The following is a 26,418-nucleotide window of genomic DNA, read 5'->3' as shown; positions in this document are numbered from 1 at the left end:
AGACTCATAGGGCCCACCGCTCCAGAACTTTCCAGGAGCATCTTTGTCATGGAAATGGCACAGTGATGATGTCTAGGGTCTTACCTGAAGAAACTGGGGCCCTGACAAGCTCGGTAACCTGGGGCTACATTGGCGATAAGCAGTGAAACCAGAATTATTTCTCAAGTGAATAGAATGCCAAAGTCCATGCTCTCAGTCACTACATACCCTTCTCAAAGCAGGCGGCAAGGGGGCTGGGTTTCACTCAGCCTCTTGAAGGTTATCTTAAGATATGAACTCACTACTAACATTTAAAAATCAGGAGATTTCCCACAAAAACTCCACTTCAGGGCTGCCTTTGCTTACCTCGCTGGGTATGCGGTCCCATAGGCAACCGCTGGCCACAGCTCAGCAGGGTTTTTGTCCCTAGATAGGACATGATCTTTGCGATTGCCCTGAGTCCATACCCAGCTCTCTTCAGTCATCATTGTTTTGTTCTCGGCCCCTTGAAGCATCTGAGTTTGTGACTTTTGGTGGAGAAGGTCTTTTTCAAACTGTGTGTCACAAAGACCCAAGCTCCCATGCCAAGGATATAACGCTGGGCCTAGCACTTCCCCTTGGGCCAAGCTAGACCTCTGGGCCTGCACTGGAAGAGCCTCAAAGCCCAAAAGGTGAGGCAGCTTTAGCTCTGGCACACCTGGAGCACAGAGTGGCATTTTGGTGGAACAAAGGAAGGGTGATGTTGACCTTGCTTCCACAGCAGAGAAAGCATGGAATAGCAGCAGCCCATCTAACTGTCTTTCTTCTCAGCTGGGAAAATGGAGGCCCTGAGATGGGGAAGGATTTGCTTGAGTCTCACAAAAGCCTGGAGGCAGAACTGGGTCTGGAACCTAGCAGAGACACCCAGGCATCTTTTGCAGTGGGAGACTTCTCTTTCCCACACCTGTGTCACAATCCAGAGAAGAGGAGATGAGAAACCATCTGGGTCCTTAATCAGACTTGTCCTGACTGCTCACTCCTGTTCCTCCACTTGGAGAGGAGTCAAGTCCTGGGAGTTCCCTGAGCTCAGGAAAAGAGCCAGAGCTGGGAGGATGCTGGCCAAGGAAGGCAACTCCTCAGAGGAAGTCCAAGCCCACCCCCACGCCCTTCCCCTGCCCTCCTGAAGGTACACCTCCAGCAGGTGGAGCCAAAGGGTGGAGCCCGCAGTTTGGGCCTGAGGCGCCCATGGAGCTTAGTGCCTCCATCAAGTCAAGTCTTCCCAGAGGGGGGCAAGAAAAGGAGGGAAGGCTGAGGGCCAAAGGGAACCCAATCCTGAGGAGGATGCGCAGCTGGCCAATGGATGCTGGGCCAGATGATCCCTACCTCTCCCCTAGAATATGCTAGGACTGGAACATATTTATCCCCAGGGGAAGGTGAGGCTGAAAATGGACTGCATTGTTGTTCAGAAAACCAAAGACAGCCAACACCCAACAGGCCTGTTTTGAAAGCTTCACTGGAGAAGAGAAGTTAGAAAAAACACGGATATTCCATAGGCTGCAATACCAGGACAGGTAGAAAAATGGAGATATGCCAGAAAATGGGGTGAGCACAGTGGTGTGAGCACAGTTTTTGGAATCCAAGAGCCCTGGTTTTATATTCCATATCCCCACAGTATTACTTTGAGCAAGTTCATCGGCCTTTTCAGAGCCTCAATTTCTGTCTCTGGAATGATGACAGAGGTAGTAATATCTACCTGCCTTCTAGAGCTGTGTTAAGGATTAGTTGGGATAATGCAAGTGAAAAGCCTAGCTCAGCATCTTTCCTTTTCCTTTCCTGGGTTGTTCCTTTCCTCTTTTTTCCTAAAAGGTGGATATGGGTTTGAGGGTGGTGGGGCTCTGTGCCCACTCCCCTGTCTCTGGTGAGCCCCAGGGAGACAGGCCTGGGCAGGTACTAATATCCAAAGCAACTATACATAAAAGAAACCCCAACACGCTCCCCTCAACCCTTTGGATGGACCAGCCCCAGTCAATCAAGCCACGCCTCCTTCTCCCACTCCCCGCTCTTCCCCCTCTCCCTGGCCCCTAGGTCCAAAGAGGGGGAAAGTCAGCCAGAAGCCTGCTCCTTCCTTAGACGGGCCCGAGAACTAGGTGGGGTGACAAGTGCGGACCCCCTGCCCCGTTTGGGGTCCCCTGGTAGGAGAGGACGCGGAAGAAAGGAGCAGCGCGAAGGAAGGGAAGGCAAAGCGCAGGGTGCACCGGGTCCCCGCCGGTCCCCGCCGGCTCCACGCACCGTTCTCGCAGCTGCTGTTGCTGGCCGGCAGCTCCATGGGGCTCTGGGCGCTCGCACCGACTCACGGGCTGCCGGCACCCCGGCTCCCCGGCTCCCCGGCTCCGGAGCAGGTGGCTGAGAACTGTCCCAGCGTGGCTGGCGTCAGAGGAGCTGCTGGGGTCGGGACCCGGGGATGGGGAGAATGACGCGCCCCAGAGGGGGAGGGTCCCCGGGGAGGAGCCACCCGGCCTCTTGGGCAACGCTCGAGCTGCCCGCGGAGGGGTGCATGCCCTCCTGGGGTGCGGAGGCTGCCTGGCACACTGCGAGGGATCACCACCGCACACCACAGGGTGCGAGAGGGCGGCCCCCGGGCGCCGCCCCGCCGCGCGATGCCGGACGACACCCAGTTCCGTCCCCGATGACAGTTGATGGGCTGCAGCCTGGCTGCAGAGGGAGCAATTTTCTGGCCGAGGTGGAAGTGGGAATGTGGGGGTGGAAAGGGGGGCTCTGCTGCCAGCTGGAGCCCTCTCGGGCCAGGGGTGTCTGGGACCCTGATTTTTTTTTCCTTTCTGCCTGCCTTCCCGCCTCCCTGCCTTATTCGTTCGTTCTACCTACCTACGATGGGCACAGGGACATTAATAGGTAACAGGTACACAAAGTAGATACTCAACAAATGGTCCATACATATATGTGGAATGAATGAGGGGTAGAAACTTGGTAAACTGAATGAGAGAAGGGAATGAAGTACTTAGAGATCAAAATGAATCAGAAATATTCCCTGTCCCCTAAGAACCTTATAAATCATTAATAGGAGAAACAAAATGGGATCAGCTCCCCAGAGACTGGGGCTTTCCAAATCACCATTAAAAAGAAAAATGGAGGTGAGGGAAAGAAAGTACATTTGTTACTGTGGGGTCTAGTAAAAAGTTCAAGAAACACTGAGCTAGACCATAAAAACACGTGGGCAGTCCTTGCTTATGGGTCAGTCACAGCTGTTAGTGCTGAAAAGTCCCCAGTTCATTTAATCCTCGTGACAACCTTACTTGTAGCTTTATGATTTAAAGAAAGGATATCGAGGCACAGAGAGATCGAGCGACTTGCCCTGGGGTCCCAGCTAGGAAGTGCAAGAGCCCAAATGAAATGCATGCTCCTAGCAGCCACACCAAGCCTGGCATTTTAGGCCAAAATAATCTTGTGCTCCCGAGTAGCGAGGACATGGGACTGCCATGTTGTGGTCAGTTCTGTTAGGTCACTGGCCTCCTGGAGGAAATAGCTTCTTAAAGTAGTTATTTATTGAGTCCTCACTTCCAAACAGGTACTAAAGCCTTACAGGCATGTTTTATTGAAGCCTTCTGTGAGGTGGATGCTACCCTCCATGGTATAGATAAGGGAAAATTGTATAATTTTTTGATTATGAAATAATTTTGAATTTACAGAAAAGTTAAAAAAATATTACAGAGAGTTCCCATACCTGCCACCAGTTTCCCATAATAACATCTTATATAGGAATAGAAAAAGTCATATTTTAAATACGGAGAAACACACCCCTCCCAACACCACAAGGTCCCATAGCTAGTAAATGAGGGTGTCAAGAGTAAAAGAGTTGCTGTGCCCCGAGCTGTCTCCCCAGTCACCACCCTCCATCCTTTAATGGTGGCCTTCTAGCTGGGCCTCAAAGGATGGGTTCTTCCAGCATGTGGCTTCCCTTAACTTACTGAATGACTTGAAAAAGTTATCTTGTCTCCAAAAGGTTCTGTTTCCTTACCTGTCAAATAAGACAACCCTTTCTGCTCCTTTCTGTCTGTGTGTGTGTGTCTGTGTGTATTCATTATCTGTAAACTTTACCATGGGGTCTAGGGTAGGGTAGGTAGGGCAGAAGTCCAGAGATTAGAAAGGAAAGGGAAGCAACAGATCCAAGTTCATATGTCTTTACCCCTAACATCCAAGCTTGTCCCTAACCTTGGAGGAATGTGGCACTGGGGTTCAAACGGAGGTGAGTACTTCTCAAGACCAGCATGAATTGGAATGCACAGCAGCCAGAAACAGATTGGCCCTCCTGGGAAACTTCAGATTGGCCCTCCTGGGTACTTCGTTACAGAAAAATGAATGAGTCTATGCCACCATGAGGGAGAACATGACAAGAGAATTTAGTTTGTCTTTGCTCTTACCTGGGCTTCCCAGATGGTGCAGTGGTAAAGGATACACCCAGCAACGTAGGAGATGCAAGAGACACAGGTTCGATTCCTGGGTTGGGAAGATGCCCTGGAAAAAGGAAATGGCAACCCACTCCAGTATTCTTGTATGGAAAATCCTGGAAAACAGAGGAGCCTGGTGGGCCACAGTCCATGGGGTCGCAAAGAGTTGGACACGCCTGAGCATGCGCACACTCTTAGCTAAGCATTTCTGCCACTCAGATCCCACCTGTGCTATAAAACAGAGTCCATCTCTGAGGCTGGCCAAGGTACAACCCTCAAACTCTCACTGCATTTTTCCAAGGACACAGGACAAGAGAGATGGAGTGCTTCGCTTTAGCCTGGGCTTTTTAAGTCACAAGAGAAGATCTTGGGTTATCACTGCCTTATGCCAGAGCTGAGCCTAGATCGTGGGAGACAAATACATGCCTGCTCTTTAATACATTAACTGTATACATGCTTGTGATTTGTGGAGCTGCTAAATTTCAGACTATGGGTTAGGGGCCCCCTTGCCCAGTTTAAGGGCAATACTGAGTTCACCCTGTGCTTTGAGGCAGGGCTTCTCAGAGTTAGATGGATTTCATGTTTTAGGGCAAAGGGCTGAGGTGGAGGGAACTGGGATCTATTGGAGGGCCTTCTACACCCTCTCTGGGCCTCCAGGTCCCTGTTTGTTCTAGGAGGGGGTGGAGCCTCCCCAGGCTGGCATCTAACATCCCGGGAGTGCAGACATGAAGGGCCCCATTGAACTGCAGGCTCCTCGGCTGCTGTCCTGACAAAGCCCTTTTCTCCCTGAGCCACAATAGCCCTGTCAGGTAGGTAGCAGGGCCTGCAGCATTGTCTCCCCAGAAAAGAACAACAGGGTTCACTGTCCATCTGAGGCTCAGTCTCCCAGGGGAGGGCGGGTAGCTTTGGAAGAGTCTAACCAGTCAGAGACAGATGGGCTCTGTCCTTAGCCAGCCAGGGATGGGCGAACCAGCTACATCTCATTTGGCCACTTATTCAGGGAGGAGCAGGAAAACAAATTTACCAAAACCCGAATTCCTAAAAATTTGGCTTTTTAAGTACATGTCCAAATATTTGATGTTATAGAGCTGCACTGTCCAATACGGTAGCCACCAGCTCCATGTGGCTATTTAGAACTTAGAAAGCAGCTAACCTGAACTGTGCTTTATGTGTAAAACGGGAACTGTTACCATCTGGGGCCAGATAACCCTCTGTTGTGGGGGGGCTGTCCTACGTACTGTAGGGAGTTTAGCAGCATCCCCAGTCTCTGCCCTTTGGATGCCAGTTGCACACACATACCTCAGCCTGCCATCCTCTACCCCTCTTGGTTCTGATAACCAAAAACATCCCAGACAATTGCCAAAATCACCCCAGATCAAGAATCATCCAGATTTCAGAAACTTAATAAGAAGAAAAGGTATACAATATCTCATTCAATAATTTTCTAGTATTGATTACACGTTGACACGATTATTTCTTGGATATACTACATTAGGTACAACACGGAAGTGTGGTGCTGGAGAAGACTCTTGAGAGTCCCTTGGACAGCAAGGAGATCAAACCAGTCAGCCCTAAAGGAAAGCAACCCTGAATATTCACTGGAAGGACTGATGCTGAAGATGAAACTCCAATACTTTGGCTACCTGATGTGAAGAACTGACTCACTGGAAAAGATCCTAATGCTGGGAAAGACTGAAGGCAGAAGGAGAAGGGGGTGACAGAGGATGAGATGGTGAGATAGTATCACTGACTCGATGGACATGAGTCTGAACAAACTGCAGGAGATAGTGAAGGACAGGGAAGCCTGGTGTGCTGCAGTCCATGGAGTTGCAAAGAGTAGGACACAACTTAGTGACTGAACAGCAATCAATTACTAAAACTACTTTTCTCTACTTCTTTTTACTTTTCATAAAGTGGCTACTGAACAATTTCCAATTATTGGGTTGGCCAAAAAGTTCATTTGAGTTTTGCCATATGATCTTACAGAAAAACCCAAACAAACTTTTTGGCCAACCCAATATATATAGAATGCAGCTCACATTCTTTTTCTTATCGGACAATACTCTTACAGAGGAAGAGACTGAGGGCCAGAGAGGAAAGATGACCTGTGGTGGTTTACAGAGCAACACAGAGGCAGAGGCAGAGTTCCAATCAGGTTTCCAGACTGGCACCCCAGACCAATGCTTCTAGTCCCACACAGTTTCACAGCAGAAAGGATATCCTAAAATTGATATATGGGATGTTTCCAGTGTGGTGTGGCTGCAAAGCAGTGGAGGAAGAATATAGAGTAAAGACATGAGTAATAGAAATGTTATTTGTAGAGGGCTTGCTATATATTTTATGTATGCTCATTTAATCTTTGCAACAACCGTGGGAAGCAAAGGTTTATTATTTTCCAGTCCAGTGAGGACACAGCCTGTAATGTGAGAAGCCAAGAATTAAAGGCAGACACTCTCTTCAATACCACACACACTACTTACAGTCCCAAGTCTAGTACCATCCCATGAGACTTGGGTAGGCCACTTTTCCTCCTGGCATCCTATACCAGGTAAAGGGGCTGGAAAAGATGCAGCTTGTGCTCCTTTCCAGTCCTGGAGAGCTGGTCTTCAGGGCAGGGAGGGGATGGACAGAGTGCTGTCACCTCCTCCAGGCTGACCTGGAATCATAGGAATCTCGACGGTAGGTATGCAGAGGCCAGCCCACTCTCCTCTGGGTGGTTCCCTGTGATGGTTGCTGGCCTCAAAGAGAGCTTTACTGTCTTACACTCATAAAGTGCATAAGAAATAATGCTTAGAATGGACACCAGTGCACTCAGACTGGCCCGAAGAATGAGCACTGTGCCCAGAGATGGGGTCCACAGGCAACTGGCATCAATCATGATTATTAAAACAGCACATCAAATCCTTCCTCTCTATGGTAAGCACTGTGCAGGCACTGGGCATCGTAATTCCTGACTCTGGGTACTGGGTACCATTTTAAGTCCCATTTTATAGATGAAGGAACTGAGGTCCAGAGAAGTGGTGGGAGGACTTTGCCAAAGTCATACACAGAGGTAGGGACCAAATTTCAAGCTGGGCTTGGGCATCCCCAGAGTAGTGCTCTTAACCCAGGCACTGGTTTAAGGAGCCCAGAGACTTCTTCCCAGACCTCTTCCTGGCTGTTTTGTATGGGATAGCTGGGAAGATTGGCACCATCCAGAAACTATATGGAGCAGCCATACAACCTTCTCATCAACCATCCTTCAGAGTTAGAGATGGAAGGGCTCAATGAATCCCACCTTCTGGGTTGGCAGATGGGGAAACCGAGGCACAGAGAGAGGTAAGGTCATGCCCAGCATCACTCTGTTAATTAGTGGCAGAATCAATGCTTCACCCACAGTCACTGGAATCCCAATCCAGTGACTTTTATCTCCTACTAAGCTTTCTTTCTGGGCTGAAAGGGCTGACCTGAGGGCAAATAATATCAGGTATTACTTCCTGGCCAATTTTTAAGGCTGAGCCAGTGCACCGAGACGTTCATACACATTATCCCATTTACTCCTCACAGTAAACCTGAGTTAGGTACTGACTGCTATGGTTCTTATTCTAGAGATGAGAAAAATGAGGCTTAGAAAGGTTAAATAACTAGTCTGCAGTTAAATAGTGGGGCTAGGATGAAACCCAGAAGCCTGAACCTAGAGCTATTTCTCAACCGCTCTTCTCAATCTGATCACACCAGTTATGGGGTCCTCCATCAGAGCATCTGCCTACAGGTGGAAGGAGTTCCACATTACAACAGAGGGCAGAGCTCACTCCAAGGAATGCTATGTGGAAGGGCAGCATTGCTTGGCCTTGGTGTGGGTGTGCAGAGAGCCTAATGCACTTCATGTATGGCAATGAACTTCAGATCTTATCAAAGTTTAACCAACTGGAGTTAAATAATACTGATTTAAACTCTTACTTGCTGCACGGCTTCGGTGCTGCAGGTTCTTTGCATACGTTGCCCTGTAATCCTTACAGCAATCTCACGAGGTACATGAAGTTCTTTTAGGTTTACGCCTGATGACAGTGAGACTCTGAGAGGTCTGGGGACTTGCTCAAGGTCGCACAGATAAGAAGTGGCCAGGCTGGGGTTCAAGTGGGTCCTCAGAGCACTGGCTGTGGTCTCATCCTCATTCCTGCCTCTCGGTGGTCTGAGTCACTGCTCAGGTCAGCAGTGACCTGATCCCTCAGGGTGAGGGATCTGCGGGACTGTGGTGACACTGGTCCCCTGTGCCTGCTGGGATCTGTAGCACCTGGCACATGGGAGGGTAGGGGAGCAGCGAGCTTTGTGGCCAGAGGGAAGACAGATCCTAAAGTGGGAACAGTCAACTAGAAAATGAAAGACACATTTAAGCTGTTTTCCCCTTTTGGATTTTAAAAAAATACACCCATCTTGGACTCTGATGCCTGAGAGGCTGGTATTAAAGAGTCAGGCCATATGAGTCCTGGTCCCCATTCTATCCCTAACATGCAGGTCTCAGGTTCCTCATTATGTGCTATGAAAATAAAAGATCTTTAGTTTTTTTTTTGGTGGTGGGGGGTCGGCATCAAAACCATTTTTCCGAAGCTGCATGAAAGGACAACAAATAAACCTCTTTAAAAAGGAGCTTCTCTTATTGATTCAGGGCAAGAGCCTGGAAACTTGTCCCTTGGCCTCCATGCTGTCTCTCTGCTGGTGAGACTCTTGAAGGGATGCCCGTGGGTCATCTCAGGTCTCTAGGGACACTGGTCAGAGCCTGGGGACACAGGCACAATGCTCCAAGTGGGTAGTACCACCTGAGTTTCAGGGGAAATTCCTACGCACTCCCAAGTGGTGAGGAATGGGAGGTGTGAGGTGGGAGAGGGGTTTCAAGCTGGGGACTAGCTCAGCCTCCTTCAAGGATCCTGGGGAGGAAGAGCAGGTTAGGGGTGGTATTAAGCATCTGGCCTTATTAGGGGAAAGAAAGTGAAAGTGAAGTCGCTCAGTTGTGTCCGACTCTTTGCAACCCCATGGACTGTAGCCTATCAGGCTCCTCCATTCATGGGATTTTCCAGGCAAGAGTGCTGGAATGGATTGTCATTTCCTTCTCCAGGGGATCTTCCCAACCCAGGAATTGAACCTGGGTCTCCCGCATTGCAGGCAGACGCTTTACCGTCTGAGCCACCAGGGACTGCTTATTAGGGGAACCACTGGCCAAAACCATCCACCCTGACCAGGCAAGATAGTAATCACTTTCATGACTTATCTTACAACAGGAGGTCCTGATAAGGAATGCAGAACTAACAAGTTACCACCAATTGGAAGAATTCAAGGAAGGTCAGAAGGAGAGAGGAGACGCCAGTCCGTATGTCCTGCCAACCTCCCTTTAGAATCCTCCTCTATGAAATCTATCTTAGCCTGGTGATGCTCATACCACCAGGAAGGACCTTGAGTCAGACTGATTGGACAGAGACAACCCAGAAACCGACCCCATCACCCAAGACTGCAAGCCAGATGGCAGAGCAGTCCTCTTGGGTTCTCTTACCCAACTGCTCTCCACCTGGGTACCCCTACCCAACAAAGTCTCTTGCTCTGTCAGCACCTGTGTCTCCTTGGACAATTTATTTCTGAATGTTAGACAAGAGCCCACTCCCAGGCCCTGGAAGGAGCCTGCCCCCCCACCCCCACCCCCCCACTGCCCCTGCAACAACCTGGCCACACAGGAGAGCTGCGTGGCCTTAAGCAAGTTATTACCTTCCCTGGGCCTCAGTTGTCTTCTCCGTAAAATAGAGACAATGATAATGATAATAATAAAGTTACCCCTTACTTAATACTTGCTGTATCCAAGGGCTTCTTAGGTATTATATCAGCAAACCCTTATAATACCCTTTTGAAGTAGGTGTCATATTCTCCATTTTGCAGACATGGAAACTGAGGCACAGAGGAGCGAGGTAGCTTGCACAAGTCCACAAAGCTCCAGCTATTAAATGGCAAAGCTAAGTAAGAGGCAAACCAAACTCATTTTTGTCTGACTCCAAAGCTAGTATTTTCACCTACAATATACCACCTTTTAAAATTAAACCTGCCTCAACAGGATGTGTTGAGAATCATGAAAGACAACCCAGGTCATAAGCACAAATCCAGCGCAGTAAATGGGTTCCTTTTCCTGTCTCCACACTAAATGCCCCATCCCCTACAGACCTGAAGGGGTGCATGCCTGTCTATAAGTCCTTCTCTTTGCAGAAAGTGAAAAGAAGGAAAGAGACTTCTGTCTGATCTAAGAAAAATTACCTTTTTCTTATAAGAAAGTATCTCTTATGACTGACAAGGAGTGAATCATGGGAATATCTGGGGAAAGAGCCTCCCAGACACAGGAATGTCTAGTGCAAAGGCTCTGAGGTATAAGCAAGCTTGATTTGTTTTTGACAGTGACAGAAGGAAGGCCCTTTTGCCAAGGGGTGGGAGAATGGTACAAGATAAAATTATCACATAACCAAGAGGAGAGAAAACAATTGTGCACATAAAAACTTGTATACAGACATTCACAACATTAAAAATCAGCATTATTCACAACAGCTCCAAAGCACAAAGACTCTAAATGTTCATGAACTGATAAATGGGTAAACAAAATATGGTACATCCATTCAATGGAATATTATTTGGCCATAAAGAGGAATGAGGGCCCGACACCTCCTGGTACAACGTGCATGAATCTTGAGAACATTATGCTAAGTGAAAGAGGTCACATATTAAAGGCCAGATATTATATGATCCCATTTCTATGAAAGGTTCAGAATAAGGTAATGAAATAGAGACCAAAACATGAATGGCTTCCGGAGCTGCAGGGATGGGGACAGGGAATCGGGTGTGACTGCTAATGGGTACAGTATAGGTATCTTTTTAGGGTGATGTAAATGCTTTGAAATTAGAGGTGATTGTTGTACAACTTTTTGAATATACGGAAAATCACTGAATTGTACACTGGAAAGAATAAACCTTAGTAAATGGATTGTATCTCAATCAAAAAAAAAAAAAAGAAATCAGAGGACTAGGTAGGAGCCTGCTTCAAAGTGACACGGAAGAATTTAGGGCAGGTACTCCTGTTAGACCCATATTACAGGGGAGGGTCCAAGCACCCAATGACAGCAAGCAACTGGCCCTCTGGCCACACAGCTACAAAGCCACGGAGCTCGGAATCACACCAAGGCTGTCCGGATCGAGTCCATTCTGCCATATAAAGCTTTTATTTAGCACAGAGCTGGCATTCACCCACCAAGCACTCAATATATGCAAGTGACAAATGTATTTGGGGTTGGGTTTCAGATTCTGGACTCCCCCCCAAAGGGCTCTTCCTCCCATACTGGCCTCCAGTCTCTGAGCTGCATTCTTCCCATTTGCTTCTCACCCAGGAGAGAGAAAGAGGACCGAATGCCTTGCCCTATGCTCTTGGATAGAGCCACTGTGGTGAGAGCACTCAGTCCTCATAGACTGCTAATTAACTTACTGCCAACACAGGCACACTGGAAATTCTGGTTTGAAGTTGGGCCTAGATGAGAGTTTCCTAAAGAATCCAGAGCGTGGGTTAAGGTTTCCTTATGGCTTGTCAGGTGGGGCAGGGCTTAAGTCACCCATCTACCTTGGAGGACCTCTGCCCTGATGGGGATGGAGGGGTTGGGTCGGATCGGGGTACAGAGCTGCCTGACTCTGGACTGCCTGCAGGCCAAGTCACTGGGCTAATGGAAAGCCATGCCTTTTAAAAACTGAACTAAAAACTGACTAGAGTTAATTATCTACATTTTGCTGCCCAAAGAAAAATGTCATTGTTTGTTTTGTGACAGGTCCGATAAATATATTTATGCCTCTTCAACTCCATCTTGCATTTCCAGAATGCCTGGTCTGCACAAACTGGTCTGACCTTAAGTAAACCCCAGCAGAACCAGGAGCAAGTGATCCTCATTTAGAGAAGGACCTCACTGGTAATTTTTTACCTTTTAAGGCCCCACATCCCTTTAGGAATCTAACAACAACAACAAAAAAACTGTGAACATTTTGGCCCCAAAAGACACACACACCAACCTACACATACCACTTTGCACTGAATTTCAGGGGCAATCAGGTTAATAACTCTTGGCTTTTGGCCATAGGAAAAAAATCCTAAATTTTTGAATGTACATTTTTATTGCAGCAACACCTCATAGGTGAAAGTCGCTCAGTCGGGTCCAGCTCTTTGAGACCCCATGGACTATACAGTCCACAGGATTCTCTAGGCCGGAATACTGGAGTGGGTATCCAATCCCTTCTCCAGGGTATCTTCCCAATCCAAGAATCGAACCGAGGTCCCCTGCATTACAGGCGGATTCTTTACCATCTGAATCACCAGGGAAGCCAAGAATACTGGAGTGGGTATCCTATCCCTTCTTCAGCAGACTTTTCCGACCCAGGAATTGAACCGGGGTATCCTCCACTGCAGGCGGATTCTTTACCAGCTGAGCTATCAGGGAAGCCCCGACATCTCATAAATAGTGCACAAATATTAAAGTAATGTGTGAAGATCAATGTATTTTTACATATGAACATACCCTTGTAACTGCCATCCTCAGAAGAATACAGAACATTTCCAGCCCCTGCAAAGCCCCAAGGAAATACTGACACCTTGATTTTAGCCTAATGATTAAGTTGGAAGACTTTGACCTTCTGATGTCCATGATTGTAAGATAATAAGTTTGTGTTGCTGTAAGCCACTAAATTCATAATAATTTTTTAAAGCAGTAATTATACAGAGCTACAGCCTCTGTCATTTATACCAAGAGATTAAGTAGGTGTTTGATTCCCCAAATCTTTCCAAACACTGTGCTAAGATAATGCACACATACTATCATTTGGTTACTGCAGTAACAGCAGAAACAGGTATTATAACTGTTACTATTCTTATCCATAAGGAACTTGACGTTCAGAGAGTAAGTCAGAAAGAGATAAACAAATACTGTATATTAACCCATATAGTGGAATCTAGAAAAATGGTATAGATGATTTTATCTGCAAAGCATAAAAAGAGACACAGAACAAATATATAGATACCAAGGGTGAAAGGGGGTGTGTGGAAGGAATTGGGAGACACATATACACTATTGATGCTGTGTATAGAATAGACAACTAATGAGGACAGACTGTGTAGCACAGGGAACTCTATTTAATGCCCTGTGGAGACCTGAGTGGGAAGGAAAGCCAAAAGGGAGGGGATATATATATATATATGTATCAGTTCGGTTCAGTTCAGTTGCTCAGTCGTGTCCAACTCTTTGTGACCCCATGAATCACAGCATGCCAGGCTTTCCTGTCCATCACCAACTCCCAGAGTTCACCCAAACTCATGTCCATAGAGTCGGTGATGCCATCCAGCCATCTCATCCTCTGTTGTCCCCTTCTCCTCTTGCCCCCAATCCTTCCCAGCATCAGAGTCTTTTCCAATGAATCAACTCTTCGCATGAGGTGGCCAAAGTACTGGAGTTTCAGCTTTAGCATCATTCCTTCCAAAGAAATCCCAGGGCTGATCTCCTTCAGAATGGACTGGTTGGATCTCCTTGCAGTCCAAGGGACTCTCAAGAGTCTTCTCCCACACCACAGTTCAAAAGCATCAATTCTTCGGCGCTCAGCTTTCTTTACAGTCCAACTCTCACATCCATACATGACCACTGGAAAAACCATAGCCTTGACTAGATGGACCTTTGTTGGCAAAGTAATGTCTCTGCTTTTCAATATGCTAACTGCTGCTGCTGCTGCTAAGTCGCTTCAGTCGTGTCCGACTCTGTGCGACCCCATAGATGGCAGCCCACCAGGTTCCACCGCCCCTGGGATTCTCCAGGCAAGAACACTGGAGTGGGTTGCCATTTCCTTCTCCAATGCATGAAAGTGAAAAGTGAAAGTGAAGTCGCTTAGTCGTGTCCCACTCTTAGCGACCCCATGGACTGCAGCCTACCAGGCTCTAGGTTGGTCATAACTTTTCTTCTAAGGAGTAAGTGTTTTTTAATTTCATGGCTGCAGTCACCCTCTGCAGTGATTTTGGAGCCCAAAAAATAAAGTCTGACACTGTTTCCACTGTTTCTGCATCTATTTCCCATGAAGTGATGGGACCAGATGCCATGATCTTCGTTTTCTGAATGTTGAGCTCTTAAGCCAATAGCCAATTCATTTTACTGTACAGTAGAAACTAACACACTGTAAAGCAACTATACACCAATAAAAATTAATTTAAAAAAAAGAATTCTCTAGTTCTTAGCAGAGCTGGGTTTTTAAGAACCGAGCTTTTGAACTACTTACTTCTTTTTGCCCGCTTTATTGACTAAGGAGGATCCTAAGAAAGAGAAAATTATCACCACCATGACTGCTCTCAGCAGACCCTGTCCCCATGCCTGACCCCAGACTCCATGCCCATCCCTTACGCTGTTTCTTTCTAGAGTCTGCCCCCCTGCCTCTATCCTAACTCTAGTCCTCCCTATTGCCCTATACAGTACAACCATCATCCCCATAGTACAAACATCAGGCCCATGATCAATTCCAGATAATTAGTCCTTTATTCTCTTTTACAACAGCTGCTGTTTTAAGGCAGGCTAACTTGTTAATTGGAGAAGGAAATGGCAACCCACTCCAGTATTCTTGCCTGGAGAATCCCATGGGCGGAGGAGCCTGGTGGGCTGCAGTCCATGGGGTTGCAAGAGTCGGACATGACTTGCCGACTAAACCAACTAACCAGCTTGTTGACACCAATTACATGGCAAATTTTTTTGAGGGGATGGGCAATTGATGCAATCAGCAGACAGGTGAAACACTTAAAATGTATCACCTGCTGTTTAAGGCACAGGTTCTATGGTGTTGAGCAAGACAGACAAAACCTCTATCCTCATGAATTATATTCATGAGATGGTCACACAACACAGAAATATAATTTTGATTAATAACAAGGTCAAGTACAGAATGCTCAGAGAGTATTTAACAGAGCACATGGGACCTAAGTTTCCAAGAGGAAGGGTATTTTAAGTGAGGCTTGAAGGATGATGGAAGGTCTGAGACTGTGAAGAGGAGGAGGTGCAGGTGAGGCAGGGGTGCATTCTTGACAGACAAAGGCAGGTGTAAGCATCTCAAAAGGGACAAGGGGAGCCTGGGACTCCAGGGTGAACTGAAAAGAGCCCTTGGTGTGGTTGGTTGTTTAGCTTCTACTGCTTTCTGAGCCTGGATCTTTGAGTATTGGAGGGGATGTTGATGACAGGGGGAGGGAATGAAAGAATACAGGGCAGCTGTGGATGGGCTGAATCCAGGCGATCAGCCCCTGCCCCACTGCAGCCCCAGTGAGTCCCACAATCTTCCTCCAGCTCAGGACTGGGCTCCTTGCCAGAAGTGTTTCAGAAATGCCCCAACCAGGGGCTCTTTGATATCCCCCTTTCATGTTGGTCTGAAACTCCAGAAGGCAGAAATCCCTGGGCTTTATTCTAACTAATGAGGGTGGAGCCTAGGGACCGTATATTTTTAGCTCTGATAGCATCTCACAACATACTTTCCCAGGGAAACCCTCTGCTTTCCCCATTCTGCCGGAAGCTCTGGGCGAGCCAGACAGCACATCTGGGAATATGGAGAAAAGGCTGAGAGGGGAGTGCAGACTGAGAAAATCAGAGTAAATCAAACCAGATGGGGAGGTGGAGACTGGCTCTCCTCCTCACCCAGAGGGAAGTGTGTCTTTGTCCTTTTCCCACCTCTGGCTTATTCACTGTAGGGGAACTGAAGGCAGAATCTGACCTGGTGGGTCAGGGGCAAAAATACCACATACCAGATGTCTTTAAATAAGTAAGAATTCTTAAACTGTTATAAAATATGCTCTGTCATCCTGAAGATAAAACAAACTTTTATAACACAAAATAAGGTATATATAAAGTCATGGGTTTTATATGACTGCAATTTGGTAAAAATACCAAAGATGACTGAATTTAATTATCACTGCATATTTCTGGGCATTTTGTTGTTGGACAGTGATGTTTGCTTGGTGAAAATAAAGACATGATATTCTTAAATTAATATGCATTTATTCTATAAGATTTATTTTTCTTGCCTTCATTTTAACATTGTTATGTTTTTATAGTCAAGATTCCCACACTCATGCACCTATAATCAATTAATCTAAACAAAGGAGGTAAGAATACACAATGTCACTTCAATCAGTGGTGCTGGAAAAACTGGACATGAGATTAGAACATTTCCTCACACCATATACAATGGGTTAAAGAGCTAAATATAATACCTGAAACCATAAAACTCCTAGAAGAGAACATAGGCAGAACACTGTTTGACATAAATCGAAGCAATATTTTTTTTTGATCCATCTCCAAAAGCAAAGGAAATGAAGGCAAAATAAACAAATGGGGCCTAATTGAACTTAAATGCTTTTGTACAGCAAAGGAAACCATTGACATAATGAAAAGACAACCTATGGAATGGAAGAAAATATTTGCAAACAGTATGACCAGTAGGGGTTAATATCTAAAATACATAAATAGCTCAAACTACTCAATATAAACAACTCAATCAAAAAATGAACAGAAGACTTGAATAGACATTTCTCCAAAGAAGACACATAGATGACTTAACAGGTACATGACAAGATGCTCAATATCAATAATTATTAAAGAAATGAAAACCCAAACCACAGAGATATCACCTTACACCTGTCAGAATGGCTATCGTTAAAAAGTCTAAAAATAACAAGTGTTGGTGGGAATGTGGAGAAAAGAGAACCCTGCACACTGTAGGTGGAAATGTAAATTGGTGCAGACGCCAGAGAAAACAGTATGCAGCTTCCTCAAAAACAATGAAAATAGAACTACCAGCAGTTCCACGTCTGAGTTTAGAAGATACATGCACCCCAATGTTCACAGCAGCACTATTTAAAAAGCCAAGATATGCCAGCAACCCAAGTGTCCATCAACAGATGGATAAAACAGGCACGGTGTGCACACACATGCACACAACAGACACACGCATACACATAATGGAATGTTACTCAGCCATAAAAAGGACGAAACCCTGCCATTTGCAGCAACATGGATGTACCTAAAGAACATTATGCTTAGTGAAGTCAGACAGAAAAAGACAAATACTGTATGATATCATTTACATGTAGAATCTAAAACTGAAAACAAAGAACTGTGTGTGTTCAGTCGTGACTGACTCTTTGTGACCCCATGGACTGTAGCCCGCCAGGCTTCTCTGTCCATGGGCTTCTCCAGGCAAGAATACTGGAGTGGGTTGCCATTTCTTCCTCCACAGAATCTTCCCCACCCAGGGATTGAACCCACTTCTCTTTCATCTCCTGCATTGGCAGGTGGATTCTTTACCACTTTAGCCACGTGGGAAGTTCAAACAACTGTATATAGCCAAACAAAAAACAGACTCACAGGTACAGAAAAAGAAAAAAAAAAAAACAAAAATAAAAAAACACTGGTGGTTTCCAATGGAAGAGGAAAGCAAAGAAGGGCAAAATAGGGTATGGAATTAAGAGAGAGAAACTACTAGGTGTAAAATACGTATGTAATAAGGACACATGGTATAGCACAGTGAATTACAGCTACTAACCTGTAAAAAGTTTTAATGGAATATAAAGATACGGAATCACTACGGTATTCACTTGAAACTAATATAATACTGTAAATCAACCATGTTTTTTGTTGTTTAGTCACTGAGTTCTGTCCAACTCTTCTTGCGACCCCATAGACTACAGACTACCAGGCTCCTCTCTCCGTGTGATTTTCCAGGCAAGAATACTGGAGTAAGTTGCCATTTCCTTCTCCAGGGGATCTTGATCCAACCCAGGGATCAAACACATGTCCCCCTGTCTCCTGCATTGCAAGTAGATTCTTTAACACTGAGCCACCAGGGAAACCCCTAAATCAACTATATTCAATTAAAAAAGAATCCCCCCGGAGAAGGAAATGGCAACCCACTCCAGTATTCCCACCTAGAGAATCCCATGGACAGAGGAGTCTGGCAGGCTATGTCCATGGGACGGCAAAGAGTTGGACACAATTAGCAACTAAACCACCACCATCTTCAAGGTATTAGTCATTTTTACATTCACCTGTTCATTTTAAAATCCTTTAGTAGATAACAAAGTTCATCTTCCTAATGACTTATAGGGTTTCTACAGTGATGAACAAGATTTGGATTAAACAGATCAGTGGTGGGGGGAAAAATCGAATAAAACAGAATTACTTATTTTGCTTTCTGAAGGACTGAGTGTCTGTTATACATAAAAATATCATATGTCAGTGATAATGACCTTTAATTAAGACTTTTTCAGAGATGTCATTTTAAGGGGTCTAAATCACCACTGAATCTGAAGCTCATAGAAAATGTAAAATGAAGCCAAATAGGTCTAAGAATATACCCGCATAAATTATTTTTCTTTACTGAGGAATGTAAACCTTCAGTGTATCTCTCAGACACCCTAGCAGTGCTCACAGAAGGTGCTGGCATACATTTGATGTGCCGTCCCTCTTGTTCTGAATGTCTGTTGTTAAAACCAGGAAATAAGATGGAAAAATGTATCTGGGTGGAAATGTCACTCTGTTGATTTTTGAGCTATAAATGTTCACCTTTTAAAAATAATATAAATGCATAAACAAGTGATTAGTATTTAAGTTGATACAGCAGCAAAAACAAAACAAAGCATGTGAGCCACCCTGTACTTTAGTTGTTGCTTTAATACAGGATTTGCACAGGTGGAAAAAAACAAAACAAGATTCCCCCTGCCCCTACCTTTATCAAGATAAAACTGAAAACAAAAATGTTACATATTCAAGGTGTACAAAATGATGCTTTGATATACAAATACATTGTGAAATGACTATTACAGTCTAGTTATTTAAACATCCATCACCTCACAGTTACCTTTTTAATTATTTTGGTGTGATGAGAATACAAAACCTATTCTTTATAATCAAGATTTTTATCTAATTTGTATTCTCTTGTCAATAATGTCAAATGAGACAACTTTTCTTGAGTCACTGTAAATCAGAGAGCTTTAAAATTAATTTCAATAGTAAGAAATACCTGAAGTTATCAATAAGATTTTTAAAGCAATACTTAGATTCAGAAAAGAATCAGGCATTTTATATATAACATTCAACTATTCTTGGGGTCACATATAAATATTGTCATTACAGAAAGTATCATACACTCATATTTTATTATATAAATTTATTACATAAACATCCCTTACATTACAGTTCTCATTGTCTTATAAAGCAGTATCTAGAGCCTACAGTATTTTTTGAATTGTTCTTTTAAATCTTTCAATCCTGGAATATTATGAGGAAACCTCCCTAAACACAATATGTGACTCAATCTGTTGTGATTTCCCTCAACTAAGAGTATACTTTGTGGAGGAGGAAATGGCAACCCACTCCAGTTTTCTTGCCTGGGAAATCTCATAGACAGAGGAGCCTGGTAGGCTACAGTCCATGAGGTCGCAAAAGAATCAGGCACAATTTAGCAACTAAATAATAGCAAGAAGTACATGTTGTCTACCAGGAACAAACATAATGTTGCAGTTCAATTATACTTCAAAAACAAACACATTCCTGGAAGAAGAGATCACATTTGCAGTGAGAGGGAACAGAATGAAGCAGGCCAAAACTTATTACAAGATAAGTAAGTACTAGGCATGAAATATACAACATACAGTTTAACTGTTGTAAGTTACATACAATAGTTACTGGGAGTAAATCCTAAGAACTCTCACCACTAAAAAAATTTTTTCTATTCATCTTATATATATATATATATATATATGGTGATTGATATTCACTAAATTTGTGAATATTTCATGATGTTAACATTTCATGATCTATGTAAATCAAATCATTATGCTGTTTAGCTTAAATTTATTCAGTGCTGTATGTCAATTATATCTCAATAAAATTGGAAGAATGTTTTAAAATAGTAAATGATACTGAAAGAGACAATAGGTACAGAAAATAATGAAGATACGCTTCACATCAGGTTTATTTTTTTGTGATTCTAACTCATAAAAATAAAATAAATACTAATTCATAACTATATTTTTAAGCTAAAGAATGAGACTATATTTTGACCTATAACAGCTGAAAAATAGTTTGTAAACAAATCAGTTTGGGATTATCCACATGTGAGTCTTCTCAGTCATGCAAAATACTTAGTTCATTGTTTGCACGTCTTTATATTTCACTGGAAGACCCTTTCTCTAAAATTTATAAAGATATTCTTTGATCCTCTTAGACAAATTTAGATACCTTTGACTTTTTGTAATAATAATAGCAGGAAATAGTTCATAGTGAGTGTTGCTGCTGCTGCTAAGTCGCTTCAGTCGTGTCCGACTCTGTGCAACCCCATAGATGGCAGCCCACCAGGCCCCCCGTCCCTGGGATTCTCCAGGCAAGAACACTGGAGTGGGTTGCCATTTCCTTCTCCCATGCATGAAAGTGAAAAGTGAAAGTGAAGTCACTCAGTTGTGTCCGGCTCTAGCAACCCCATGGACTGCAGCCTACCAGGCTCCTCCATCCATGGGATTTTCCAGGCAAAAGTACTGGAGTGGGGTGCCATTGCCTTCTCCGTTGTGAGTGTTAGTGACTACAAATTCAAAGTTAATTTTTGCTTCCCTCCAAGATAGCTCATTCTATTATGATCTTCTGTGATTTGACTAAACTCTTCCAGTGTTTCTTTTACCTTATCTAAATGAAGTCTAATTACTTTAACAGAATTTTGTTGGCAATTCCATTGAGTGTGTGAAATAGGTTTTAATAAGAAATCTGATATGTTTCACCAAATGTTCTATTTTTTAACAGCTCCATAAAATATTGTACATAATCTTTATACATTAAAGGGACACTTGTAACCATGTTTCCTAGCAATAAATTCAAACTATTTGCTGTCCATGGCCCAAAAATTACTCAGGAGTTTTCAGCTAAAAATGCCATCATCATAGGCTAGCCCTCTTTTCTCTTATATACATACCTCTGTTTGAAGGCTTGAAAAAAGTGTTTAAGAAGTATTTCTCAAAGCAGTGCATGCCAGCCTCAAACAGTCCAGGGCCCCAGAATCAGCATCTTTCCCAGATTTATTTTCTTCTTCATTGTTACAGGCTGAGTTCCTCAATTGATATGAATTTCATTCAATTCCTGTGTTGAAGCCCTAGTCCCCAGTACTTCAGAATGAGTTCTAGAGGAGACAGAGCTTCTATTGAGGTAACTAAGGTAAAATGAGGTCATAACCAATGGGCCCTAATCCAATGTGACTGGTGTCCTTAGGAGACTCTGACAGAGACCCAGAGGGAAGACCATGTGAAAACAGGGAGAATATAGGCATCTGTATTCAAGGAGAGAGATATTAGGAGAAACCAACTCTTCTGACACCTTGATCTTGGACTTCTAGCCTCCAGAATTTTAAGAAAACACATTTTTCTGTTGTTTCAGCCACCTGGGCTGTGGTATTTTGTCATGGCAATCCTGTGTAACTCTGTATTCACACAGCAAGTGAATACACACAGTTGTGCTATATTCTGTCCTTTGTTGTGCCTATCTTTGCATAAAATGTTTCCTTGGTATCTCTAATTTTCTTGAAGAGGTCTCTAGGCTCATCCATTCTATCGTTTTCCTCTATTTCTTTGCATTGTTTACTTAGGAAGGCTTTCTTATTATTCCTTGCTATTCTTTGGAACTCTGCATTCAGATGGGTATATCTTTCCTTTTCTCCCTTGCCTTTCAGAAGAAGGCTGAGCACCGAAGACATGATGCTTTTGAACTGTGGTGTTGGAGAAGACTCTGAGAGTCCCCTGGACTGCAAGGAGATCCAACCAGTCAACCCTAAAGGAAATCGCTCCTGAATATTCATTGGAAGGACTAATGCTGAAGCTGAAGCTCCAATACTTTGGCCACCCAATGCAAAGAGCTGACTTTTTAAAGACCCTGATGCTGGGAAAGAATGAAGGCAGGAGGCGAAGGGGATGACAGAGGATGAGATGGTTGGATGGCATCACTGGCTCAATGCACATGAGTTTGAGCAAGCTCCAGGAGACAGTGAAGGACAGGGAACCCTGGCGAGCTGCAGTCCACGAGGTCGCAAAGCGTCAGACACGGCTAAGCGACTGAACAACAACAACCCTATGTTCTTCCATCATGAAAATGCTTCCCTTTTCCACCTGAATTCCTTCAATACTTTGTCAAGTCCCTACTTCTCTTCCCACTTGGATCCCATTGCCCAGGTGTCATGATTGCCCATGTATAAGTGGTTCTTCTCTAGTGGGAATTTAGAAAACTATCTTAACATGGATATCCACATCCTGAGCCCAATGGTTTTAAAAGAACGTTCCATGAGAGAATGATTAGTGTTGCAGAGAAAGGAGTGTCTAAGGTCACAGCCATCTGGGAGACGTGGTGTTAATCCAGGCTAATTATGTTCTACTAGACTCCTCCGACCACTGCCCATCTTCAAGAGGGGAGAGAGCATGACACATTCCCCAAATTTATTTGACCATGCAATCTTCTTTTCATTGGATCTAGCCCAATGACGCTAGATCAAATATACCAGCCCTAAAGATGAGAACCCTTGGAGGTGATATCACATGGCTGAGAAAGATTTTGAGTCTGTGAAGTTGTCAGGTCCCTCAAAGTACACCAGTAGGAAATGACCTAGTATGGGGATAGCAGAGCTGGAAGGAACCTCGGGTTATTTTGTCAACCTTGAAGACAAGGAAACTGAGGCCCTGAGAAATTCAAGGGTAGCCCAGACTGCAGCAATGAGGGGGGTCACTAATGAATTCTCTAGGACTCATCTCAGTGGTTGGCCTTTAGGAAATCTGTGAACATTCAGTTCAGTTCAGTTCAGTCGCTCAGTCGTGTCCGACTCAAGGAAACCTGGTGCTGTGTAACTCTGTGTAAATCTGGGAGCTGTGATGCTCCCAGCACCAGTGTTGGTCTTAAACACATCTTTCTAGTGATCTTCTAGGACCAACCTTTCTGATGAGTGCAAGAAGTCCCCAGGTGCCTTCAGCCTGAGAACTTCCCTTACACTAGGCTGGACCTCTCCTTATAGCTGGTTTTGCTCCATTTTACATGGCATCTGGTCCCATCACTTCATGAGAAATAGATGGGGAAACAGTGGAAACAGTGTCAGACTTTATTTTTCTGGGCTCCAAAATCACTGCAGATGGTGACTGCAGCCATGAAATTAAAAGACGCTTACTCCTTGGAAGGAAAGTTATGACCAACCTAGATAGCATATTCAAAGGCAGAGACATTACTTTGCCAACAAAGGTCCGTCTAGTCAAGGCTATGGTTTTTCCAGTGGTCATGTATGGATGTGAGAGTTGGACTGTGAAGAAAGCTGAGCGCCGAAGAATTGATGCTTTTGAACTGTGGTGTTGAAGAAGACTCTTGAGAGTCCCTTGGACTGCAAGGAGATCCAACCAGTCCATCCTAAAGGAGATCAGTCCTGGGTGTTCGTTGGAGGGACTGATGCTAAAGCTGAAACTCCAATACTTTGGCCACCTCATGCGAACAGTGGACTCATTGGAAAAGATTCTGATGCTGGGAGGGATTGGGGGCAGGAGGAGAAGCAGACGACAGAGGATGAGATGGCTGGATGGCATCACTGACTCAATGGACATGAGTTTGGGTGGACTCCGGGAGTTGGTGATGGACAGGGAGGTCTGGCATGCTGTGATTCATGGGGTCGCAGAGTCAGACACAACTGAACGACTGAACCGAACTGAACTTATCCAAAGCCCCCCAAAGTCCAGTAATCAAACTCCTAAGTCCAGTCTTGAGGTCCAGTCTGAATGATTGATTTAGTATAGTGTAACAACAAAAGCCGAGCCTTTAGAATAGGGTTCAAATTCTAGCTGTCACCTATAACCATGTGAAAATAAACACACTGCATAGTCTCTGTGTCAAAGGTGGAATTTAGCACAGTGACTGTGGTTGATTCAAAGGAATGGATGAATGGAATTTAGCATGATGCCCACACACATCAGGCCTTATTACATATTAGTTTCATGCTTCCTCTTAGAACTAGGGATGTATTGATAAATGATATATATGAGATAGGATAGAAAGCCCAGACATAAACCCATGTACTCATGGTAAATTCTTTTACAATAAAGGAGGCAAGAATATATAATGGAGAAAAAGACAATCTCTTCAATAAGTAGTGCTGAAAAACTGGACAGCTACAGGTAAAACAGTAAACTTAGAACATTCCCTAACAACATATACAAACAAACTCAAAATGGACTAAAGACCTAAATGTAAGACTGATAAAACTGCTAGAGGAAAGCATAGGCAGAACACTCTTTGACATAAATCAGAGCAATATTTTTTTTTAATTCCTTTCCGAAGGCAAAAGTAAACAAATGAGACCTAGTTAAATTTAAAAGCTTTTGCACAGCAAAGAAAACTGCTGACAAAATGAAAAGACAACCTACTGCATGGGAGAAGATATTTGCAAATGATATAACTAACAAGGGGTTAACACTCAATGTATATAAACAGTTCTTATGATTCTACATCAACAAAATAAATTACTTGACTGAAAAAATGGGCAAAAGAACTATATAGACATTCTCTCAAAGAGGACACGCAGATGGCCAACAGGCATGTAAAAGAATGCTCACTATTTCTCCAGGTAAGAGTACTGGAGTGGGTTGCTGTTTCTTTCTCCAGGAGATCTTCCCAACCCAGGGAGTGAACCCGGGTCTCTGGCATTGCAGGCAGACACTTTACCATATGAGCCACCAGGGAAGACTCTGACAATAATCAGGGAAATGCAAATCAAACCTACAGTGGGATATCACCTCACACTTGCCAGGACGGTTATCAACAAAAAGAACACAAACAACCTGTCAGCAAGGATGTGAAAAGAAAGGAACCCTCTTACAATTTTGGTAGGAACATATATTGGTGCAGCCACTATGAAAAACAACATGCAGGTTACTTAAACTAAAAATATGCTTACCATATGATCCACCAATCCACTCCTGGGCGTATATCCAGAAAAGACAAAAATTCTAATTCGAAAAGATACAGGCACCCCAAGGTTCATAACAGCACTACTTATAATAGCAAGACATGAAAGGAATGTAAATGTCCATTAACAGATGGAAGGTGTGTGTGTGTGTGTGTGTGTGTGTGTGTGTGTGTGTGTGTATAATATTCTACAATGGAATATTACTCAACCATTAAAAGAATAAAATAATGCAATATGCAGCAACAAGGATGGACCAAATTATTATCATACTAAGTGAAGTCAGACAAAGACAAATTATCATATGATATCACTTATAAGTGAAATCTAAAAAATGATACAAATGAACTTATTTACAAAACAGAAATAGACTTACAGACACAGAAAGCAAACTTATGGTTATCAAAGAGGAAAGGTAGGGAGGGATAAATTAAGAGTTTGGGATTAACAGATACACACTACTACTAATATATATATAAAACTTAAAAATAACAAAGACCTGTATAGCACAGAGAACTATATTCAATATCTTAAAATAATCTATAATGGAAGTTTCTGAAAAAGAGTAGATACATATATAACTGAATCACTTTGCTGTATATCTGAAACTAACACAACATTGTAAATCAACCACACTCCAATTAAAAAAATAAAAAACACCCCAAACAAAAACAACAAACAAAAACAACAAACAAAAAACAGCACTAAGAATCTAGGTTGCAGAATTATACTGTGGGACTATGAAAGCCCTAGGCTCAGGAAACATCTCCAATATCAAGCCCAGAGTAAGTCAATTTATAAAGATATAATTCCCCCTGTAAGAAAGCAAAACAAGCCATTAGTTTAGGGCGCAGCATCTTTATATTCTTTATGTTCCTCCATTCTCTTTCGGGTTGTCTCCTTAGTTACCAATTTTCCCGTGGTCTTCCACAGATTAACTAGGACTAGAATATGAACCAGAATCAAGACAAGACACTCA

General features: G+C 43.9%; 1 protein-coding gene across 3 annotated transcripts in view; it reads right to left on the bottom strand.

The window, feature by feature from the left end:
* Positions 1-22,153, bottom strand: part of NIPAL4 (NIPA like domain containing 4) — a 35,475-nt gene extending 13,322 nt beyond the window's left edge. For 2 of the 3 annotated variants that reach the window (XR_009737680.1, XM_061424190.1), the window contains exon 1: positions 21,435-22,153. Coding sequence is in view for 2 of the 3 variants with exons in the window: in XM_061424190.1 (XP_061280174.1) it covers positions 21,435-21,489 (55 nt within the window). In the remaining variant the exon portion in view is untranslated. Of the gene's footprint in view, positions 1-2,247; positions 2,575-21,434 lie in introns of those variants that run through there. The other variant, XM_061424191.1, reaches the window with a different exon arrangement.
* Positions 22,154-26,418: the final 4,265 nt, after the last annotated feature.

The sequence above is a fragment of the Bos javanicus genome, chromosome 7, assembly GCF_032452875.1.
Source record: "Bos javanicus breed banteng chromosome 7, ARS-OSU_banteng_1.0, whole genome shotgun sequence".
NCBI classification, from domain to species: domain Eukaryota; kingdom Metazoa; phylum Chordata; class Mammalia; order Artiodactyla; family Bovidae; genus Bos; species Bos javanicus.
This window is presented reverse-complemented; position numbering and strand designations above follow the sequence as displayed.